Below are 19,825 nucleotides of genomic sequence, written 5' to 3' on the forward strand. Positions count from 1 at the left end.
ATTTGGGCCTGGATAGTAGCTGAGTTGTTCAACTTACCAGCTCTCCCAAGTCACACAACCAGGGGAGGTCTCCAGCACTGCCCTGGCTAGCTCAACCAATGCTGCAGTCAGAGATGGGCTGAGCCAGCTCCCTAACTCTCACACCCTCAGGCCATCTTGCCTGAGCCTTTGCCATCAGCTCTATTGTGCTTCCCAGGCAAGGTGCAGGGCCTGCTCTTCTGAGTGCTACAGCCAGTGAGGGGGTGGGGACAGATCTACCACACACATGACCTTGGACCAACTCTCCTGCCTGCCACAGGTGACAAGAGTCAAGGTGAGGGGGAAGGGTAGGATATCTCTCTGTAACCCATGCCACCTCACAGCAGGGGACTGACAGGGCCAGCTCTCTTGTGCTCATGCCCTTCAGGCTGGGTCACCACCACCCCCAATCCCATCACCAGGTTCAGCTTTACTGTGCGGCCGGCCTATGCAAGGTTCAGGGCCCTCTCTCAAGTGCTGCAGTAGGCAAGAGATTGAGCCAGCCCTCCAGAATGCCTTAGCCAGTGAGAGGCTAGGGTCCTCCACAGTCCTTGGACATCAGCATGGTCCAAATAGTAGCCCAGACAAAGATGTCCACATGGTCTTTAGTTGTAATATAAGCCATGGAAATTAACACAGACCCTTGCTGCTGCATGGTCACAGACCCAGGCCGTCAGTGTCAGCACAAGCCATAACTTCAGCATGGTGTCAAGTGTCAGGGCAGATACTCCCATCTGGCCGTTCCTCTCTTCCCTCGAGTCTCCAGTTCCACCTCTCTGCACAGTGCTGAAACCTGACTGCCTCTCTTTCCCTCCCATCTGTCCAACACCTACTTGCTTATTGCAGTGGCTCCTACTGCAGGCGGGTCACGTGGCTGGCGGGCTTCTGGGTGTCTTCCCCAGCCCACACCAGATATATCGTTATTTTTAAGAGCAAAATTTTCAGCAAATATCAATTACTTGTATTTATTATATACTGATCTTTAATTTTTTCAATTGTTCTTTTTTCTAAAAACTTTTTAATTTGCCACATAATTTCTTCTTGAACTCAAAGATCAGCCTACCTCTGACTTTCAAGTGCTGAGATTAAAAGTGTACATTACCAGTACCTGAATTTTTCTCTTCTCTTATTATAGAAGCTCTATTCCTAATTATTTAGACTCAAGGGGTTATATTTATAATACTATATATAATCATAATCTTTTATGGGTTAACATAATGAGCTACTTATTTACAAAGCATGAGAACAGAATTAGGGACAATATGAAATTCCTGGCCTTTTTAGGAATGAGGTTTCTGCCTAGTGTATCTTTGAAACTAATATATTTTAAATAAATATAAGAGTTCAGCTTCAAAAAGTGATGTCCATAGATAGTTTGGAGATTTTAAGTCTTAATCTTTAAATGTTGGTTGAATGGTATTTGCTTTTATAATAAAGCAGATATAAGACATCAAAACACTAAGCGAGAAATTCTTTCAAATTTGTATCATTGATAGTTGCCTAATAAATTTCTTTTGCATGAAAATATTTCCACAAGTACCAGCTTCTGTTATGTATTTTAGCTTAAACATAACTCACTCTAATTCCCATTACAAAATTCCTTCTGCATTCATAGATTCTTGGGCTTTGAAAGAACTCTGTGAGTCCTCAGTTCCACCTATGGCCCCAAAATAAGAGCAGCTGACTATGGTATTCTTTTGTGTGTGAATGTGCTCAGCATGTTGTGCATGTGTGGGAACAAGTGCAAGTACATGTGTTTATGCATGTGGAAGCCACCAGTTGATGCTAGACATGTTCGTCAACCATTCTCTAATTTACTTTTTAAAAAGTATGTGTTTTTGAACCTGGAGCTTGCCATTTTGGCTAGATTGGCTGGCCAGCAGGACCATAGAGTTCTTTATCTCCCCAGCACTGGGATTAGAGGCATCGATTTCCTGCTCTCACCTCTTTACATGGATGTTGAAGGTCCAAACTCAAGTCCCCATACTTATGTAAAGAGCACTTTACTGACTGAGTCATTTCTCTGATCTGCCATGTGAACATTCTTGATGGGTCAGCATATGATTTGTTTGAGTGACAGTTAGGTCTATTGATAACTAGGTGTTCACTACATTTTGTTGAGCTGTTAAGAGGATTTTAAATAAAACCACCTATTTCTCTTTGTTACCGTACACACTCTATTCCTAATTATAATTATTTGTACTTAAGACGTTATGCTCCTAATCCTTTATGACAACATTCTTTGTACTGTTATGATTTGATCAACATAGCTATTGTTTCCCTTAATTTCCCAAACTCCTTGATAAGCTATTTATTATGACAGTGTTTCTCCATTGAGAACTGAATGAATGAGCCGTGTGATTAGAGATTTAGACTGATAGTGTACTTTTCCTGGCCCAGTTTGGCTTCAGTATTGTTTGCCTTGGCGGCCCCACTTGCCTCATAAGCCCAGTGAGCATTTATTTTATTAACTCTTGGATTTTTTTTTACATGAGGAAGTAGTATTAATTTTGCTTTTCACTTGTTGGGTACTTTACTGACAACTTTGCTAAATCAAAATTGCATGAGAGTATATGGTCTAGAATTCCAGGAGACCATTGTTTTCTTTCTTACTACTTATTTTGGAATGCAATGTAATTGCTATTAACTTTATCGCCTTCAGAAACTTAATGCCCTTGGATGTTTTGGCTTATTACATTAAAAAATAGAGACAGTTTAATCTGAAGAGACTCAGCTGGAATGTTTTTTAATTTAAAGAGATTATTATCTCTCGAATCCTTTTAAATTTTTACACCATGTCCACTGTAATTAATTACAGCTTCAGTAAGGAATTCAGGAAGAGTCTGCTGAGAAAATGATCAAGTATAATTCCCAGATATGAAGCATTTAACCAGGCTAGGGAGGCAGAGAAAATAATAGGCAAGATTCACTAACTCATGTTATGTAATGTACAGGAAAAAAAGCACTCTGATGTTTTGAAACAGAGAATTACTAATAAGCTCTGCTTTTGATGCAGTTTTTTAAAGATTGTCTACAGTTGAATAAAGAAAACTGATTTTTAAAAACCATTAGAGTAGCAGCTGGGTGTGGTGAAACACACCTTCAATCCCAGCATTTGGAAGGCAGAGGTAGACAGATCTTGATGAGTCTGAAACTAGCCAAGTCTACATACAGTTTCAGGCCAACAACTGACTACACAGTGAGTCCCTATTAATAAATAATAACAATTTTAAAGTTACATAGAACAGACTTAGCAGTAATGTTGTCAGAGATGATTAAAACTGAATTTGGTAAGAATATTAAAAGTACTATAAGGAGAAATGAAAGGGAGAATGGACTCTCAAATTATTGCTAAATTTCTGACAAATGCAACTGAGCTTCTGGTGACATCATCACTGAAGATGGATTAGTTTGTAAGAAACCTATCTTAGGGCCGGGCGGTGGTGGTGCACGCCTTTAGTCCTAGCACTTGGGAGGCAGAGGCAGGCGGATTTCTGAGTTTGAGGCCAGCCTGGTCTACAGAGTGAGTTCCAGGACAGCCAGGGCTACACAGAGAAACCCTGTCTCCAAAAAAGAAAAAAAAAAAAAAAAGAAACCTATTTTAGGTTTGGAAGAGCTAGCCGTTATGAATTCTTTCTGAGAATATTGCATTTGGGAGACTTTTGAATTGATATAGTTGAACAAACACAAAAGCACATATCTTTGACCAAGAAATTGCAAGACTTTGAAAAATATGAAATGTTTGCATAATAAAACTAAAAATACATTGCAAAAACTGGGGCTAGAGAGAGACGCACCAGTGGCTAAGAGAACTGGCTACTCTTGTAAAGAATTCAGGTTAAATTCCCAGACCCACTTAAAGGCATGCAACTGTCTGTAACTCCAGTTCCAGGAGATCTAATGTTTCTTCTGTCCCCTCTGCATACTAGAATTGCTGATAGTACCCAGCACACACACACACACACACCAGAAGTTCAGCTATTATGGAAATCAGTGTGGCACTTCCTCAGGAAGATGATTCTCAATCTATATCAAGATCTAGCCATATCACTTTTGGACATATGCTCAAAGGATATTTCATCCTACCCCAGAGACATTTAGTGCTCAGTCATGTTCATTGCTGCTGAATTGATAAGAGTCAGAAATTGGAAACAACCTAGGTGTCTCTCAACTGGAGAATGAATAAAGAAAATGTGATACATCTACACAACAAATTAAAAAAAATTTAAATGAAATCATGAAATTTGCAGGTAAATGTATGAAACTAGAAAAACATCATCCTGAGTGAGATAACCCAGACTGAGAAAGACTGATATGCATTCACTTATATATGGATATTAGCTGTTTAAGTCAATGATAACCAAGCAACAGTCCATAGAACCACAGAGATGAGCTACAGAGTAAGGGACATGGGGTGGGGACAAATCTCACTAGGAAAGGGAAATAAAATAGAGAGTTATGGACAAATGGGGATGCTGGAATGGGAGGATCAAGTGTGGATGGGAAGGGAAAGGAGAAGATAAAGTAAATATGGGGAAAGACAATTAAGGAAACCTGATACAGTAAAAATTCCTAAAACATACATATATCACGGTGATCTAAATCAAATTCCCAAAGAATAGAGGAGACAGCCCCACCTAGCCATCTCTTGTCTCCAAATGAAGCTTCCAGTGCTGGGATTGATTACATCTAATTGAGTTGTTGGCCAAAGGGGTCTCATGGGAACCCCAAACAATTCAGCCTGTTGCCAAGACTACAGATTGTTCTCTACAAACTGACAGGAAGGCCCCATTGCTGGATACATCTGCACAACTCATTCAACATAGACAAGTCAATATAGTGCCTACATGGAATCTTCATCCCTATATTCTAGCATCTTTGGCACAGGAAAGCATTGAGCATGTTACCAAAAGAGAAAATTAAACACCAAACCAGTCACTTGATCTACAATGATATCCCTGCCTGCACAGTATGCTGTGTAATAGTGGCGTGAAGACTGGGCGTAACCAACCAATATCTGATTTCACCTAAGGCCCACTCCATAAGATGGAGCCTATACCTGACATTGCACAGGTGGCCAAGAACCTGAGAGTAGATAGCTCAGGGACCAAAGGCAAAACCAAATGTTCTTAAACTGTTCTTTTAAAAAAAAAGTAGCAATAATATGACTCCTAATGACTTTCTGTAGTACACATAGAGCATTGCCTGTTCGGCCATTATCAGAGAAGCTGCTTCCTGTAGCAGATGGGAACAAATATAAGACCCATAACCAGACTTTGTGTAAAGAATGAGAACTTTGAACACTAAGCCATAAATGGGATGTCTCTACCAAATCCCTCCCTTCAGGGCTCAGAAAACTCTAGGTAAGAGGAAACTAAAAGAAAGAGTCAGAGGAGATGGAGGATACCAAGAAAACAATGCCCTCTAAATCGACATGATCAAAGCACATACTTTAATTTTATATGCCTAATAATTTTATAGAATTACAATTAAGATAACCCATTCATATTCTGCCTATTTCATAAAAATAAAATAAAATAATAAAACTCATTTACTTTAAATATTAAACTTAATATTGTTACTTATATTTTGTACACATGAGCTCAATATGCACATAATCTGAATTCACCACAGTTGTCCAATTAAAAAGATTTAAATGTACTTACTTGAAGTAAAAAAATATGATGAGAGAGATGATCAGAGATGCAATAGATAATCCATGTCCAATTATAGTTAGGTAGAACAGATTCAGTGCTGTCTATAATTGTGTGATAAGAAAAAAAATGAAATGAACCCTGTATCTAAAACTCTACATATATATTAGATAAAATTCAAATGAATAAATTCTACTTTTATAAGCACATGTAGATAGATTTGTAATCACTTGCTTGAAAACCAATAAATATTTGAAAATATGTAAATGAAAAGTATCAAAATTTACCAAATGTTATTAAAAACTTGAAAGCCATGTATTCTTTTATTTAAGGAATCAGATGTCACAGTGAATCTTTAAGGTGATGTATTTATTGATCTAGTTTATACTGTACAGCATTATATATTTAAAATCAAATAATATTCAATGGTTTGGTTTACTCAAAATTAAATACCTGATAAGGCTTTCTTAACCTATTGAGGTTTTCTATTTCTTTTCACAAATCTGAGGCTCAGAGACAGATCTTAGTATGGAAACTTAAAAGATCCTTTGATCTATATAAATGTATTTTAACATTCTCTTTGTTTTTGCTTTCTTTCTTTTTCTATTTTCTTTTAACATATCATTTGTAAAGGTTTTGTTTATTTGGTTGGTTGGTTGATTGCTTGCTCGCTTGCTTGCTTGGTTAGTTGGATGGTTGGTGGTTGGTGGTTGGTTGGTTGGTTTGTTGGTTGGTTGGTTGGGTTTGGGTTTGGGTTGGTAACTTAACACCTCTAAATTGGCAGAGCACACATGATATGTAACACACTGATAGCTTGTAGTTTGAGTGATTGCAATATCCTGGCCACTGGAAGTACACTTATCTTGTTTATCATAAGAGAGTTTTCTTATCTATGGCCATGGGACAGATAAAGTGCCAAACAGGAAGCATATATCAGTGTTCACACTTTTAATCATATACACATGCAACTGAAAATACATAAAAATACCTCAATCAAGCTTTACTCTGTGATCATTGTCCTTAACTGTGGCTTTAATTTTAAGTTTCAAAACAGGAACAAGAGTGAGAGTGTCCTCCTGCACAGCCAGTTAGGATAGGTGCCTTCTTCTGAGGAGTAGGTAGAGGTTTAAATCCCACTGAGCATATCCTATTTGCCTAAGAACAATTTTTGAGATAATTCTAGAGTTTCACTAGAAATGAAAGTTTTCCCTTATATTACACTTTTAAGTTATATTTTCTTTGGAATATCTGAAACCCCGATTCTGAGGCATTGACTTGTAAATACACAGTTACCTAACAGGGTTACTTCCCTAGTGTAATGACAGTATTAATAACGGCTTTTCCACAGATGTTTTTTTGCATTGTTCTTCTCAAATGATATTAGGAAATGGTTTTACTGTGGAATGGAACACTGATTTCTTTTCCTCGGTACTGCATTGCTCTGATTTTAAAATGTAAGCCAAATTTCAATTCACGATTGTTACATACCTTCACTTTCTCATGAGTGCTGTTATTACACAGGGTGTAGTTGGTCCATGTTCTATTACTATCTGGATGTCGAAACCAATGTCCATCTTGGTCACAGATCTTTGTAACCTTCTCTTTAATAAGAAAAAGGAAAAATTTAAAGAGTTTAATAAACTCATAGTTTCTGTTGTATTTTTTCCCTTTGGTTAAATGAATTCAGAAGTAGAAAGTTAAAACTAAGTTATACACTGAAAATCTTTCAAGACTACTTTTGCAATAAGTTCCAAATGCATTTAATAACATGTATTTAATATTTAATAACATTTATAAATATTAAATAACAATGTTCACTCTACAGATTTCAGTAAGAACTGTAATTAAATTTCAGTATCTACCGGAAGGGTCAAAATCCTGGAAGTAATCAGGGCAGTACTGCATTGATTCCGTCCCTGCTGCCACATCATTCCAGCACAGCCATCCGTCCCAGGTCCTATTGCAGTAAAGGCCTTAGAGAGGAAACAACAGGGAGGGTCAGCAAGTCTGTGGCTACCCATGAGTAAGCTCTTAAGGAAGGCTTCGCAGTGCCTTGGTGTAAAGAAGTCTCCTGGAAATGCTGATGCATGAAAGCCCCGGTTGCTCAACTTTGCTCACTAAGAAATCACTACACAGTTACTAAGAATCATTATTAATTATATTCAAACCAAACCTAGAAATGACTCTACATAAATATTAGATTCAGATTACTTTCTTCAAAGCAATTGTTCAATAAATCAGGCTCTCTCTGATGATTGTATTTAACCATGAGGGAGTGGTTAGTTAGTGTCCCTGTACTTAATTTTTATGGAGCATATTTTATTTTAGAAACTGTATTCTTTTTTTCTTTCTTTCTTTCTCTCTTTCTTTTGGTTTTTTGTTTATTTGTTTGTTTGTTTGTTTGTCTGGCTGTCTGTTTGGTTTTGTCTTGCTTTTTCAAGACAGGGTTTCTTTGTATAGCTCTGGCTTAGAATTCGCTCTACAGAGCAAGCTAGCCCTAAACTCACAGAGATCAAGTTCCATTTGCTTCCCAAGTGTTGGGACTACAGTTGTTCACCACCACCACAGGCCAGAAACTGTATTCTTAAGGAAAGTATTTGAGCATTTCTGAAGCAAATACCTTCTAGTTAGCATTACTATTTTAACATTTTAACCGTAATCATTTTATATTTTCATTAATGTGAGGATAAAGAAGCTTTTGTAATATAATTAAGTATATATGTATTGTATATTATAATACATAAATAACAAAATTAACTCATCAATGTTCTAAAAATAGATATTTTTAGATCAAAACTCCATAATTAGGTAGAACATTGACTGCTGCAAGAATATTTGTTAATTATCATGTACCTGTACAACAATCTTGTGATCATTTTATCGCCAATGGAGCCATAATAATTCTGGTATCTGAAAACTCTAAATAATTACAAGCCTTTAAAAGGCAATTAAGACAACCACAGCTTTCTTTCCTGTCATCTTAAACAAAGTTAAAATGTTTCCCACCATATATGGCTGGTAAAATAAAATTTGTGAAGAACACTCGTATTGCTTCAGAAGTCATATTATATATGTGCAAGTTGCCATTATAAAAGTCTGTGTGTAGTGCACCTCAACATGGGTAGTGCAAGGCATCACGATGTCTATTTTTTTTTATTTGTGTTCTGTGGTATCAGAGTGAGATAGATATCTTTGTTCAGATGGATTTCAGAAACACGACTTTTTTTTAAAAAAAAAAAAGGTATTTGGTCTATTTTAAAGTATTTTTTACAAATTGTAAAATGCATTGTGAAGTTCTGAGATAAAATAAGCAGTGGTCCTGAACTACTTTACCACAGAATTATTTTATTATGAAAATATTTTCCTATTCCTCAACCTTATTTTTAGTACTTAAACCTTTATCTAGATCATTTGCAAGTGGTTAGTTCAATAGTTTTAAAACAATAATATGAAATAAAATGGTGCCAGTTAACATAGAATTGGTATGAAGTCACATGCAAGTTCTATTAAGCATTCTATTTTTAAGATAAAGTTATAAATTACTTGAACTGATGGTCAATACTTATTGACTTATCTTGTTTTAATATCTGTTAGTATTTTGAATATTTTTACATCTTCTAAAGTATCATTCTGAAAAAGTCAGTGAATGAAGTATTTTGTTAAATTTTACTAAAAGGATCGTGTCATAAAACACACTTCACAAATACATAATAAAATTTGTACATAAACCAGAAAATAATCAACTAATTAATTTTCATCAGTAGGTATAAAGAACCCTTTCTTTTAATGATATGTTCAGTTCATCTAGTGTAAGTTGCAGCTACCTTCTGTTTGTTGAATAGGATCCTGCATAATCTTTTGGTAACACTCATATTGAGCCGTCATGATCTTGTTTCTAGTGACTCCCAAGTCTGTTTGGTTCACGCCTTCTTCCAACTCTGCTGTGACAAGAGCCTATGGGAGTAAAGCAACAACGACTTTAGAATGATGGAAATCTTTGTTAGAAGCCTGGCAGAACACAGCAAGAGCAGTGGTGCTTGGATACAAAATGACTCTCATGAGGAAACCCCTCAATGTGTAGCGTTTGTCAATTTCTGTAGTCTAACCTCTTAGCATGTCCAGTTTCAAACAGCCTTCAGGGAGCTGCCAATGACAGCACTGACAGGCTTCGTTGGCTCCCAAAACCTGTGGTACTTGGCTGACAACACAACGTAAACATTTGCTCGAAAATGCAAACAGTTATATCTCGAGTCCCTTGGTGGTTTGCCTCTTCTTTCAATGTCGATAAGCTATGCACCACCATTTCCAAGACTCTTATATCATGAAACAGTAGAAAATGGCATCCAGATACCAGGGAGTGGTAGTCACATGAAAAATAATCAAACTTTGTACATTTGTAATATCACAATAATAATTTCCTCACTGGGTGGCATCACATTGCCTGATTAGCATTTATATTGAGTTCTTTTCTGGTTGGCTTGAATTTCCTGAGATATTTAGAAAGCAGTCACCCTGTGAAGTAATAAATGAAATTCTAGATCATTAAAACTATTTTTAAGTCATTTCACTTTATTCTTTAATGTTGTGGGTTGAACCTAGCACCTCATGTAAGCTAAGAAAGCATTGTGCCTATCCCAGGACAATATTAGAACAAACACACACACAAACATAAAACCATTTTTCCTGAGAAAGTTTTGTTAGAAATTAAGCAAAGTAATAATAATTCCAAATATATTTACACACTGTCCATGAATGAATTCAAGGGAAGGGGGTCATAGTTACTTATATTACACTATGCTAATTGGTAAAATGCTACAGTATTGCCTGCAGAGAATGCGTGGTGACCCATGTACCTTGCTGGCACATTTAACAGGGCTGTTAGCTAAAGAAACAGTTCTGCCTTTTGAAGTCTAGTCAGTTACCCAAGATAACATCTTATATGTGCAGACGTTGGACAGCCTCAAGATTTGAAGGTGTGTTTTCCAGTGTGTATACTCCCAGAAACATAATATTGCTTTTTTTTTTTTTTTGCTCATTTAAGTTTTCAGTACTTTTTTAATTCCTTTGAATCTTTTTGAGGGTTTTGCTTGGAAACACCACAGGAAAATTCGTTGCTGGTGCACAGAATTAGATGAGCTTATGTCTCTGGGTTTCTTGTATGTATAAAAAGGAGACAATGTGGATTGCTTTAATTCAATGCAGAGAAAAGATGATGAGAAACAGAACTACAAATAAGAAGGGAACCATAAGGCATGTAGCTCTTTGGGCTTTGTTAATCTGGCTTCACATCTCTGAAACACGTATGCAGAGATGCACATGGATGTGCACACACGTATGGAGACATATCTGCCCCAAATTTAACATCAAGATCTATTTGAATGAGTGTTATTAATGAATGAGTAAACCAATATAAAATGTAGTACGTATCGCCTAATTATTTTCAATCAATAAATGCCAATCAATTGGTAGACCAAAAGAAAAATTTTAAAGCCTAGAATATTCCCCTGAGACTGCCAGTGCCTGACAAATACAGAGGGGGATGCTCTCAGCCTGGACTGAGCACAGGGTCCCCAATGGGAGAGCTAGAGAAAGGACCCAAGGAGCTGAAGGGGTGTGCAGCCCCATAGGAGGAACAACAATATGAACCAACCAGACCCCCAGAGCTCCCGGGGAATAAATCACCAACCAAAGAGTACAGATGGAGGGGCCCATGGCTCCAGCTGCATGGGTAGCAGAGGATAGCCTTGTTGGACATATCAATGAGAGGAGAGACCATTGGTCCTGTGAAGGCTCAATGCCCCAGTGTAGGGGAATGCCAAGACAGGAAAGCAGGAGTTGGTGGGTTAGTGAACATGGGGAAGGGAGATGGGATAGGGAGTTTTTGGAAAGGAAATGAGGAAAGGGGATAACATTTGAAATGTAAATAAAGAAAACATCTAATATAAAATGTAATTCTGAATCTATATGTCTCTGTAAACATATTTCGTGTGCTGTGTATATTAGTACTACTATAAAGTATTTTCCAGCATTTTTCCAATTTTACCACTTTTGAGTTTTGTATGTTTGAATCCACTAGTGTCCCAACCTCCTTCCAAGGACTCAACAAACCATATTAGTTATAAAAATTCAAAGTATAAAAAAATACCTAAAGAAATTAGATTTAAAAATACCTAAAGAAAGTGGATTATTGGCATGTGAATTGAATATAAAAATGAAATCAACTTACTTGTCTAATAACTACTTTAACTTGTATTTTTTAACTTTTACAAATTGTGTGCATGTTATAAGTAAAACATAGTCATAATTAATGAAATAAATATGTAGGGTGAATCTTACCATATTAAGAGGCAAGAGAAACAGAAAACATAGTATATGCTTTTTATCCATCATTAGTGTCCAAATGAAATGTGCTGTACGTTCAAGATCTAATAAAAATGAAAGAAAGAAAGTTCAATACTCATCAAACTAACATATGCTTCAAAAGAAAATATCTGTTATAATTCTGCACTAATTCTAAAAATTTGTTAAATAGTCAAATGTATTACAAATATTTTCAACATTCTGGCTTAAAGTATAACAGAGTTTAGTGAAATATAATCTAGTTTAATTTGACTTTCAAATAAAACATTTGACACATGCATTTTTGTGTAATTAGAAAGCAATTCGCTTTCTTTGCCTTTACCAATGTTGGAATACAATTATTTAACTATAAACATAAACAGCTTTACATGACTATCTTTCACATTTTATTATATATATATATATAATTTATGTTTATTTCTTACAAGTACTTATCCATAACTTTCTGACTTCAATTTAAGGAAATTATTCTTAGGCCAATCGTTTAAGAATTAACATTCAAACAGCATAATAATGTCCTTTCAGTTCCTCACTGTAGAAAATTGTGATTAAATTTGTGTTAATACTGATTACCAGTGAACAGATTTTTGAATCACCTAGGAGACACATCTGTGAGGAAGTATGCATATTACATGAGACTCTGGGCATGGCTCTAAGGGATCATCTCATTGGGTTAGTTGATATGGGAAGACCTACATAACTGTGGACAGTAGCATTCTGTGACCTGGGATCATGAACTCAATAAAAACAAGATAAAGTAGCTGAATGGAGCAGCCCTTGCAGCCTGCTTGTGGACCCAGAGTGACCATGCAGTCCAAATCTGCACTGTGGTTGTGTTCTTTGACAACACAGCTAAACCTTTAAACTGTAGGCAGAGATAAATCTCTTTACATGTTTCCTGATAGGTATTTTGTTAAAATAATAAGAAAAGTAATTAACACAGAAATAATCAGGAAATAAAAAGATTCTCATAGTCTTCTACCTTGTTGAAGTAAGGCTCTGGGGATGAAGACTAATATGCATAGATTAATCTAATATTAGGTCACATTCTAAGCTGGTAAAAATGGCCTCTCAAACACCATCTGCCAGCCGAATACTAAGAAACGGACTCTGTGGGCCCGATGACCCTAAATCTTATTTCCTAATATACCGTAACACACTAGTCTTATACATGGTGGTCATGATATAGCCACTGAACATAATAGACATTTACATGTAGCGATGACTTTTTCAAGGAAACAACAACAAAAAAAATCCTCAGTAGATATTTACCGCTGAACAATGAATTTGGATTGAATTCTGTTAGAAAACAAAGCATAGCAATTTTCAGACGAGAATTAGAAAGCCCCTTTCCACGTGATCCCAGGCCTTCTGCTTTTTTATGGACGCATTGAGAGCATGCCATTGCCCGTAAGCTTGAATGTGCCCCACAGGCTACCCGCAGTGACTCACCTAGGTAGCTGCTGCAGCTGTTCTTGTCAGTCATAAGCAATCTGATTTCTCTTCTATCAATATTGTTTCTCTTCTATCAGTCAGAAACCTGCGACCCTGGATTTGTTTTTTATGATCTTAAGAAAAGTATACCTGAAAATCAGGAAGGACTCTATTAATCTCACATCTTAAAAAATAGTGTGCTAGATTGAGAAATATGAAGCAAATTTTCTGCAGTTTAGTAATTAACAAATTGTTATTTTAGTTGTTGATTACGTTTCACCCCTGGAAAATCTAATTTCCAAATACTTACACGCACAATTGTCTCCAGACTCAAATCACATTTTCTCATGAATATTGTCTTCAAGAATGTCTTAATTACAAGTGTCATGACCTAAAATATGAATCGATTTAAAATAATTTAATATGATGTTAACAAGACAAAATTATTTCCATAGGAAATTGAAGTTTTCTAAGCAATACCTCTACTAAAATTAGACATTCTTGAGCTATTCTAATTTTTAATGAACTACAGAAATGATACTGAGAAACATAATCTTTAGCCTGACTTTTAGACTCTCCCTCCAAAACCAGGAAGGATACACATGCTTATTTTATTTATCTCTGTATTTCAGTTTTTAAAATACTGATATTTGTATACATAACACTTAAATATATGTAGTTTTTGTAGTCCTGTTCAATTAGTAGTCTCAGTATGCCAAGTAGCAGTTATTTTATTTCTTTTTGTATAAAAACATATTTCATCAAGTATTGTTGATTTTCATAATAATGGAACCATCTGTTTGAATCAATTAGTACTTGACTATGACATAACTGAGCTAATCTGTCCAGAAGTCAGAACTACTCAAGGAAGAAGAAACATGAGTAGCAAATTATGACTTAGCATTGGACTAAAACATCTGGTTATTGATGAGATTATTTTCTTCAGTCAATATGTTACTTATTCATCAAACAGATGTGTGTTTTTCTTTTATTTATTTTCCCATTAATTAATTTATTAACTTTATATTCTGATCAGAACTTCAGTTCCCCCTCCCCTCCCAGTCCCTCCCGCTCACCCCCATCCTTCTGTACCCCGCTCCCTTTCTCCACAGAGGAGAGGAGACCTCCCAAGGATATCAAACCACCTTGGCATATCAAATCTATTTTATTTTCCCTTCTTAATGAGAATCAAGCATCCTCCCTTGGCCCTACCTGCCACTTAGCTTCTTTAGGTCTGTGGATCGTAGCATGGCTATCCTGTACTTTATGGCTAATATCCAATTTTAAATGAGTATATATCATGTTTGTCTTTCTGGGTCTGAGTTCCACACTCAGGATGATCTTTTCTAGTTCCATCCATTTGCCTGCAAATTTCATGATGTCAATGTTTTTTAATAGCTGAGTAATATTCCATTGTGTAAATGTACCATTTTTTGTTTATAATGTTTGAATATGTCAGTCACTGTATGAAACTTTTCATTATAAATTATAGAACATAGAAAACCACATATGATCTGGAATTTCCATATTTCCTATGAGTAAGTAATTTTCAAGGTAGTTATATTTTCAAGGAAAATATTTCCAGGCCTAGTGATGCTTGCCTTTAATCTCAGGATTCTGGAAGCAGAGGCAGGCAGATTTCTCTGACAGGCTCAAGGCCAACCTGATAACAGAGAGTTTGAAACCAAACGGGGCTGTACATTGAGACCCTGTCTCAAAAAAAATCAAAAAATTTGTCTTGAATATGAATTTATATGTTTTTATTGGTTTGTTAATATATTTTCCATAGGTATTTATAACTTGAGTAGATTTATCTGTATTTCTTTATATCTTTGTGAGGTTTTATAAGTGCTTTCAGTCATTCTGCTTCAAGGCAATGGGGGTGCGAGTTTCAGTGAAACTTCAACTATATTTCTTGTCAGTGAAACTTCAAATATAATTCAGAATCAATAAAAAAATTAAAATAAAATGTAAAAAACAGAAGAAAGCAGTTTCCTGGGGTGAGAGAGATACATGTGTTATATTAAAGGAAGGTAAAGGTCTGTGTAGGTTTTTCAAAGCTCTTCTTAACATGGCAATGATAAGTTATTGGGATGTTGATTAAGGAAGGCAAATTATAGCAGAGTCAGATCCATCACAAAGTAACGTGTTTCATCTGGAGCTGGGAACAGTATGGAGCACTGCACTCCAGGTTTCCTGGAATTGTTAGTGAGTTAATGATTCATTGGAGCCCTGGCAGTTTGACCTACGACCTGCTTCCAGCCTTACTGTATTGCTGTTATTACCTGACATAAAAGCAAGATGTCAATATTTATATGTTAGCTTAATATGAACCTAACTTTATAGACACTGTATCTCTATACTTGGGTGGATACATCTTACTTTTACCTCATTGGTTCAACCCATGTCACATTATTAAAATGATTAATTTTGCATGCTTTTATCATTCAAACCATGGAAAGAGAATTCATTTTTCTGCTTAATATTTAAATTGTAAGTAAAATTATAAGTATATAAATTATAAGTAAAAACTGTATTTGCAAACCTCTATTTTTGGTAGTTACATAGTATCTGAAGTAACTAAGTATTAAAGAATCTTTTTCTTAAATAAAATAAATAAAATAAAGCCAGAAATATGGCTGAGAAGGTAAAGGTGCTTCCCACCAAGACAGATGGCCTGATGACCCACAGGAAAAAATGGAAGAATAAACCACTGTTAATAGTTCTCCAATCTCCATATGTATGCCCTCTGAGTGCCTTTCCCCACCACATAAACACATACAAATCAATAAATGAATATAAAACACTAAATAAAAGGTTACAAAGCTAAATTCATGATTAGTTGGTTTAAGGTTTTGCCTCTAATAAGATATTTTTTATGATTGGCTACTCTTCATAAAAATATTAGCTCTTAATTTTTTCTATTCATTCTCTGATATCTCTAGCTTGTCTTTTAGTATAGAGTCCAAATAATAGCAAATTTCTTTGAAACCACAAACTCATTTCTTTTCAAACATCATACTACTTTTCATTTAGGATAATTGGAACGTTGAATAATATAACTGAATTATTTTATTTATATAAATTTAAAATACTAGACTTGCAAAAAATCCTCTGAGATAAAAGTTAATCTTTTTTTCAACAATCTCTTGCTGTAGTGTATTCTTACTGCAAGCTTTCTATTCCCCTTTCTTTTGTTGATATGGTTCTTCAAAGACAGAACACACATCTGAGTCATCTTGTCCATTTTCCTGACTGGAAGCTCACAAATATTTACTGAATCCATAAATAAATGAATGAATGGACCGATAAAATATTTTAGAAAACCAAAGTTACTCTCAAGAATTTTTACCCTAAATAGCAATATTTTTTTAAAATATTCCTTATTTTAAAAGGCTTTTGGTTGTAAGGTTCTACCAATGGTTCTCAACCTGTATATATCTGATATGTGGCCCTATCAGATATCCTGCATATCAGGTATTTACATTATGATTCACAACAGTACCACAATTGCAATTACAAAGTAGCAATGAAGTAGTTTCATAGTAAAGGTTGGGGGTCGCCCAAACCTGAGGAACTGTATTAAAGGGCTGCAACATTAGGAAGGTTGAGAACCACTGATTTATGTTGACAATGAAATTCTGACACCAAAATACTTATATAAGCATCTCTACTTTCTTATAAAATAAGATCATGAAAGCTATTTAGTCTTCAAACTGCAAATGCCAGAAGGTCAAAGAGATAGTCTACTAAGTTTGAACTGCTCTAGATTAAGCAAATTTAAAACATTAGGAGCTATGCTTAAAAGATGACCAGTTCATAGTCGTCTGTCTGTATGCAAAAATATATATGAATCAGAACATAAATAAATATCATTGTTTGGAAAACAGACCTGTTTAACAAAACAGTGCTTTGATGATTTCCACACACGGTGAGATCAAATTTCCTTCATTATGTCCTGGGGCTAAACCCTTCAAGGCAAAGTGCCTCTAAATCACGTTTGGAGATTCCCCAAACACAACATTCTACCCAACACTGCTCTTATTTTTGTTGCCATCTACTAGATTTCAAACTCAGAGGTCTAAGAATGCATCTTAGTGAGATTTATCTTAGTAGTTGCCAAGTCATCTTGGCCGCAATAACCAAAGAAAGTCTCGATGCAAACAGCTCCACATTACAGCCTCCACTTGGTGATCTGGAAACCATGCTCCTAGGGATAAGGTTGTGCTTTTCATTTCAGAATGAGTGCCCCACTCTGTGGAGCAGACAGATGGCCCCTGTCTTTGTCCAGATTACATTAACAAGTTTGTCTGATAATCATCCATCACTTAGCTTACACTTGTCCTCCTCAGGAGACTCAACAGCATCCAGTCTATGGGGTGATTGAACTCACAGTTGTCACCACTTGTACAAGCTCTCATCTGAGTTTCCCTGACAGTGGTCAGGAGCAATGACTGGGATAATGGAGGAATCACTCCTTTTGCCCTAGATCTTTTAGGATAGTCATAAATGGACCATGGGCAGGTAACTAGATAGCAACATGGCAAATGGAACTGAAAATCAACCCAAATTGTGTCTCATATTGGCAGATGCAGTTTTTAATATGATTCACAGGGGCAGTACATTACTTGTTTCCCTCTTTTTTTTTTTTACATTGATTCTTTGCACACTTCTGACTGACTCATCCTGCAAGTGTTTGTTTACCTCTAACCCATTTAAACGCACATTTTTATTAAAATGCATTCCATATTAATCAACTAGCACTTTTAAGCAAGTGATCTTTCAGATCTTAATTTACTGACAACTGAATGAGTCGTTGTGAAACACAGTAAGTAGTTTTCTTTCAAATTTGGGGAGAGAGCAAGTCAGTGAAGGGAGTTCAACATAAGCAGCGAAGTCTGCTAGTAGAGACCCCAAGTGCCCTGTGGTTTGTTTGAAAGGCATTTGTCAGGTTTGAAGAAGCAACCATTTACTCTCAGCTGAGTCTGTGACCACAGTGGCACTGGGGGGACTCACTCACGGTTTCCCAGTCTAGCTTTCAGTCTCAAGGATTGTTCATGAGTGATTGCTTTTACCTTCTCAGAGTTAAAAAGGCTGGAAAAAATTGGTTCTCTTTCAAAGTAGTCTTCCTTAAGCACAAGTAGAACAAATTCATTCCAGTTCCTAAATGCTCTCCCCGCTTGCCTCGCCAACCAGCAAAGTTTCAAGTAAATTTGTTTCATCACAGAAAGAACTTTGAGAAACAAAAAGTGCCTTCAAATGCAAATATGTTTTAAAACCCAGATGTCTAGGGTTGAAGAGATTAGGTAAGCAATAGAGAACTTGCCGAGCTTGTGCAAGATACTAGGTTTGACTCTCAGTGCTAAATAAAAGAAATTAAAAAAAAAAAAAAAACAGAAGTTACTTGAAACACAGCTGACTAGCCAGTCACTACATTATATAATGTACCCTTTTGATTTTAATTTTCAAACCTGCCATGTGTTCATTTATGAAATAACCTTTTCCATCTCTATAAACGCTATGAATTTTGAAGAGGACCCTGCTCTTGGCTTATTGCAGGATAACTTTGTTTTGTTCTACAATATGTATAGATGATATAGATACAGATACAGATACAGATATTGTCTTAACACTGTGTAACCCATATATATATATGCATATATATGTATATATATATGTTAATCAATATGATTTGTCAGAACACTAAAATGCAAATGTTTGCATGCTACCTGAAAGCTTATTTTTCCACATATATTTTTCATATATATTACTTTTTATTATTCACATATATGTGTGTACATATATATATACTTTACATTTGTTTTTTTGTTATAATAAGTTAGTTTTTAGTTGAGTTACCTAATCCTAATATTGAAAGAGTGTGTTCACTCTAAGAAAAAATAGCCTCCAACTTCTATTCCTCTGCTTTTTAAATATCCTGAGTTATTTTGGGCCCATAGCCATATTCTTTTTCTTTGTTTATTTATCCAGTCACTACAGAGCTGTCCAACAGAAGCTTCATTTCCCACACCTATCTAGATGCTCTAATATCCTAAACTGAGGTTTAGCAAAGGTCCATTATGCCTTAGCTAGCACATGCATTCCCTTCTTGAGGTACAGCAGATAAGCCATCTATCCTCTGCCAACATAAGAGATAAACTTTCTCTTCCATCCTTCCTACAGGTTAGAATTCCTTTCTTACAGTCTTAAAAAATATTTTTTGACAAAATTTAAATCTTTACAGTAAAATTATTATTACAATTTACCAAGTTGTTTCACATAACATAGTCATTGATAGAGATATGATAGACTAAGATTTTAATGCTATAGCTGAACCTGGCCCAAGACAAATCCAATAG

The 19,825-nt window shown here is 35.7% G+C and overlaps 1 protein-coding gene across 2 annotated transcripts in view; it reads right to left on the minus strand.

Moving 5' to 3' along the window:
- Positions 1-19,825, minus strand: part of Calcrl (calcitonin receptor like receptor) — a 94,699-nt gene that overhangs the window by 36,200 nt on the left and 38,674 nt on the right. For both annotated transcript variants that reach the window (XM_052182803.1, XM_052182802.1), the window contains 7 exons: positions 13,777-13,857; positions 13,485-13,616; positions 12,009-12,097; positions 9,497-9,626; positions 7,535-7,645; positions 7,161-7,273; positions 5,685-5,776 (listed from right to left, as the gene is read on the minus strand). In XM_052182803.1, coding sequence (XP_052038763.1) covers positions 5,685-5,776; positions 7,161-7,273; positions 7,535-7,645; positions 9,497-9,626; positions 12,009-12,097; positions 13,485-13,518 — 569 coding nt within the window. In that variant the 5' untranslated portion in view covers positions 13,519-13,616; positions 13,777-13,857. The remainder of the gene's footprint in view (positions 1-5,684; positions 5,777-7,160; positions 7,274-7,534; positions 7,646-9,496; positions 9,627-12,008; positions 12,098-13,484; positions 13,617-13,776; positions 13,858-19,825) is intronic.

The sequence above is a fragment of the Apodemus sylvaticus genome, chromosome 5, assembly GCF_947179515.1.
Source record: "Apodemus sylvaticus chromosome 5, mApoSyl1.1, whole genome shotgun sequence".
Lineage (NCBI taxonomy): Eukaryota > Metazoa > Chordata > Mammalia > Rodentia > Muridae > Apodemus > Apodemus sylvaticus.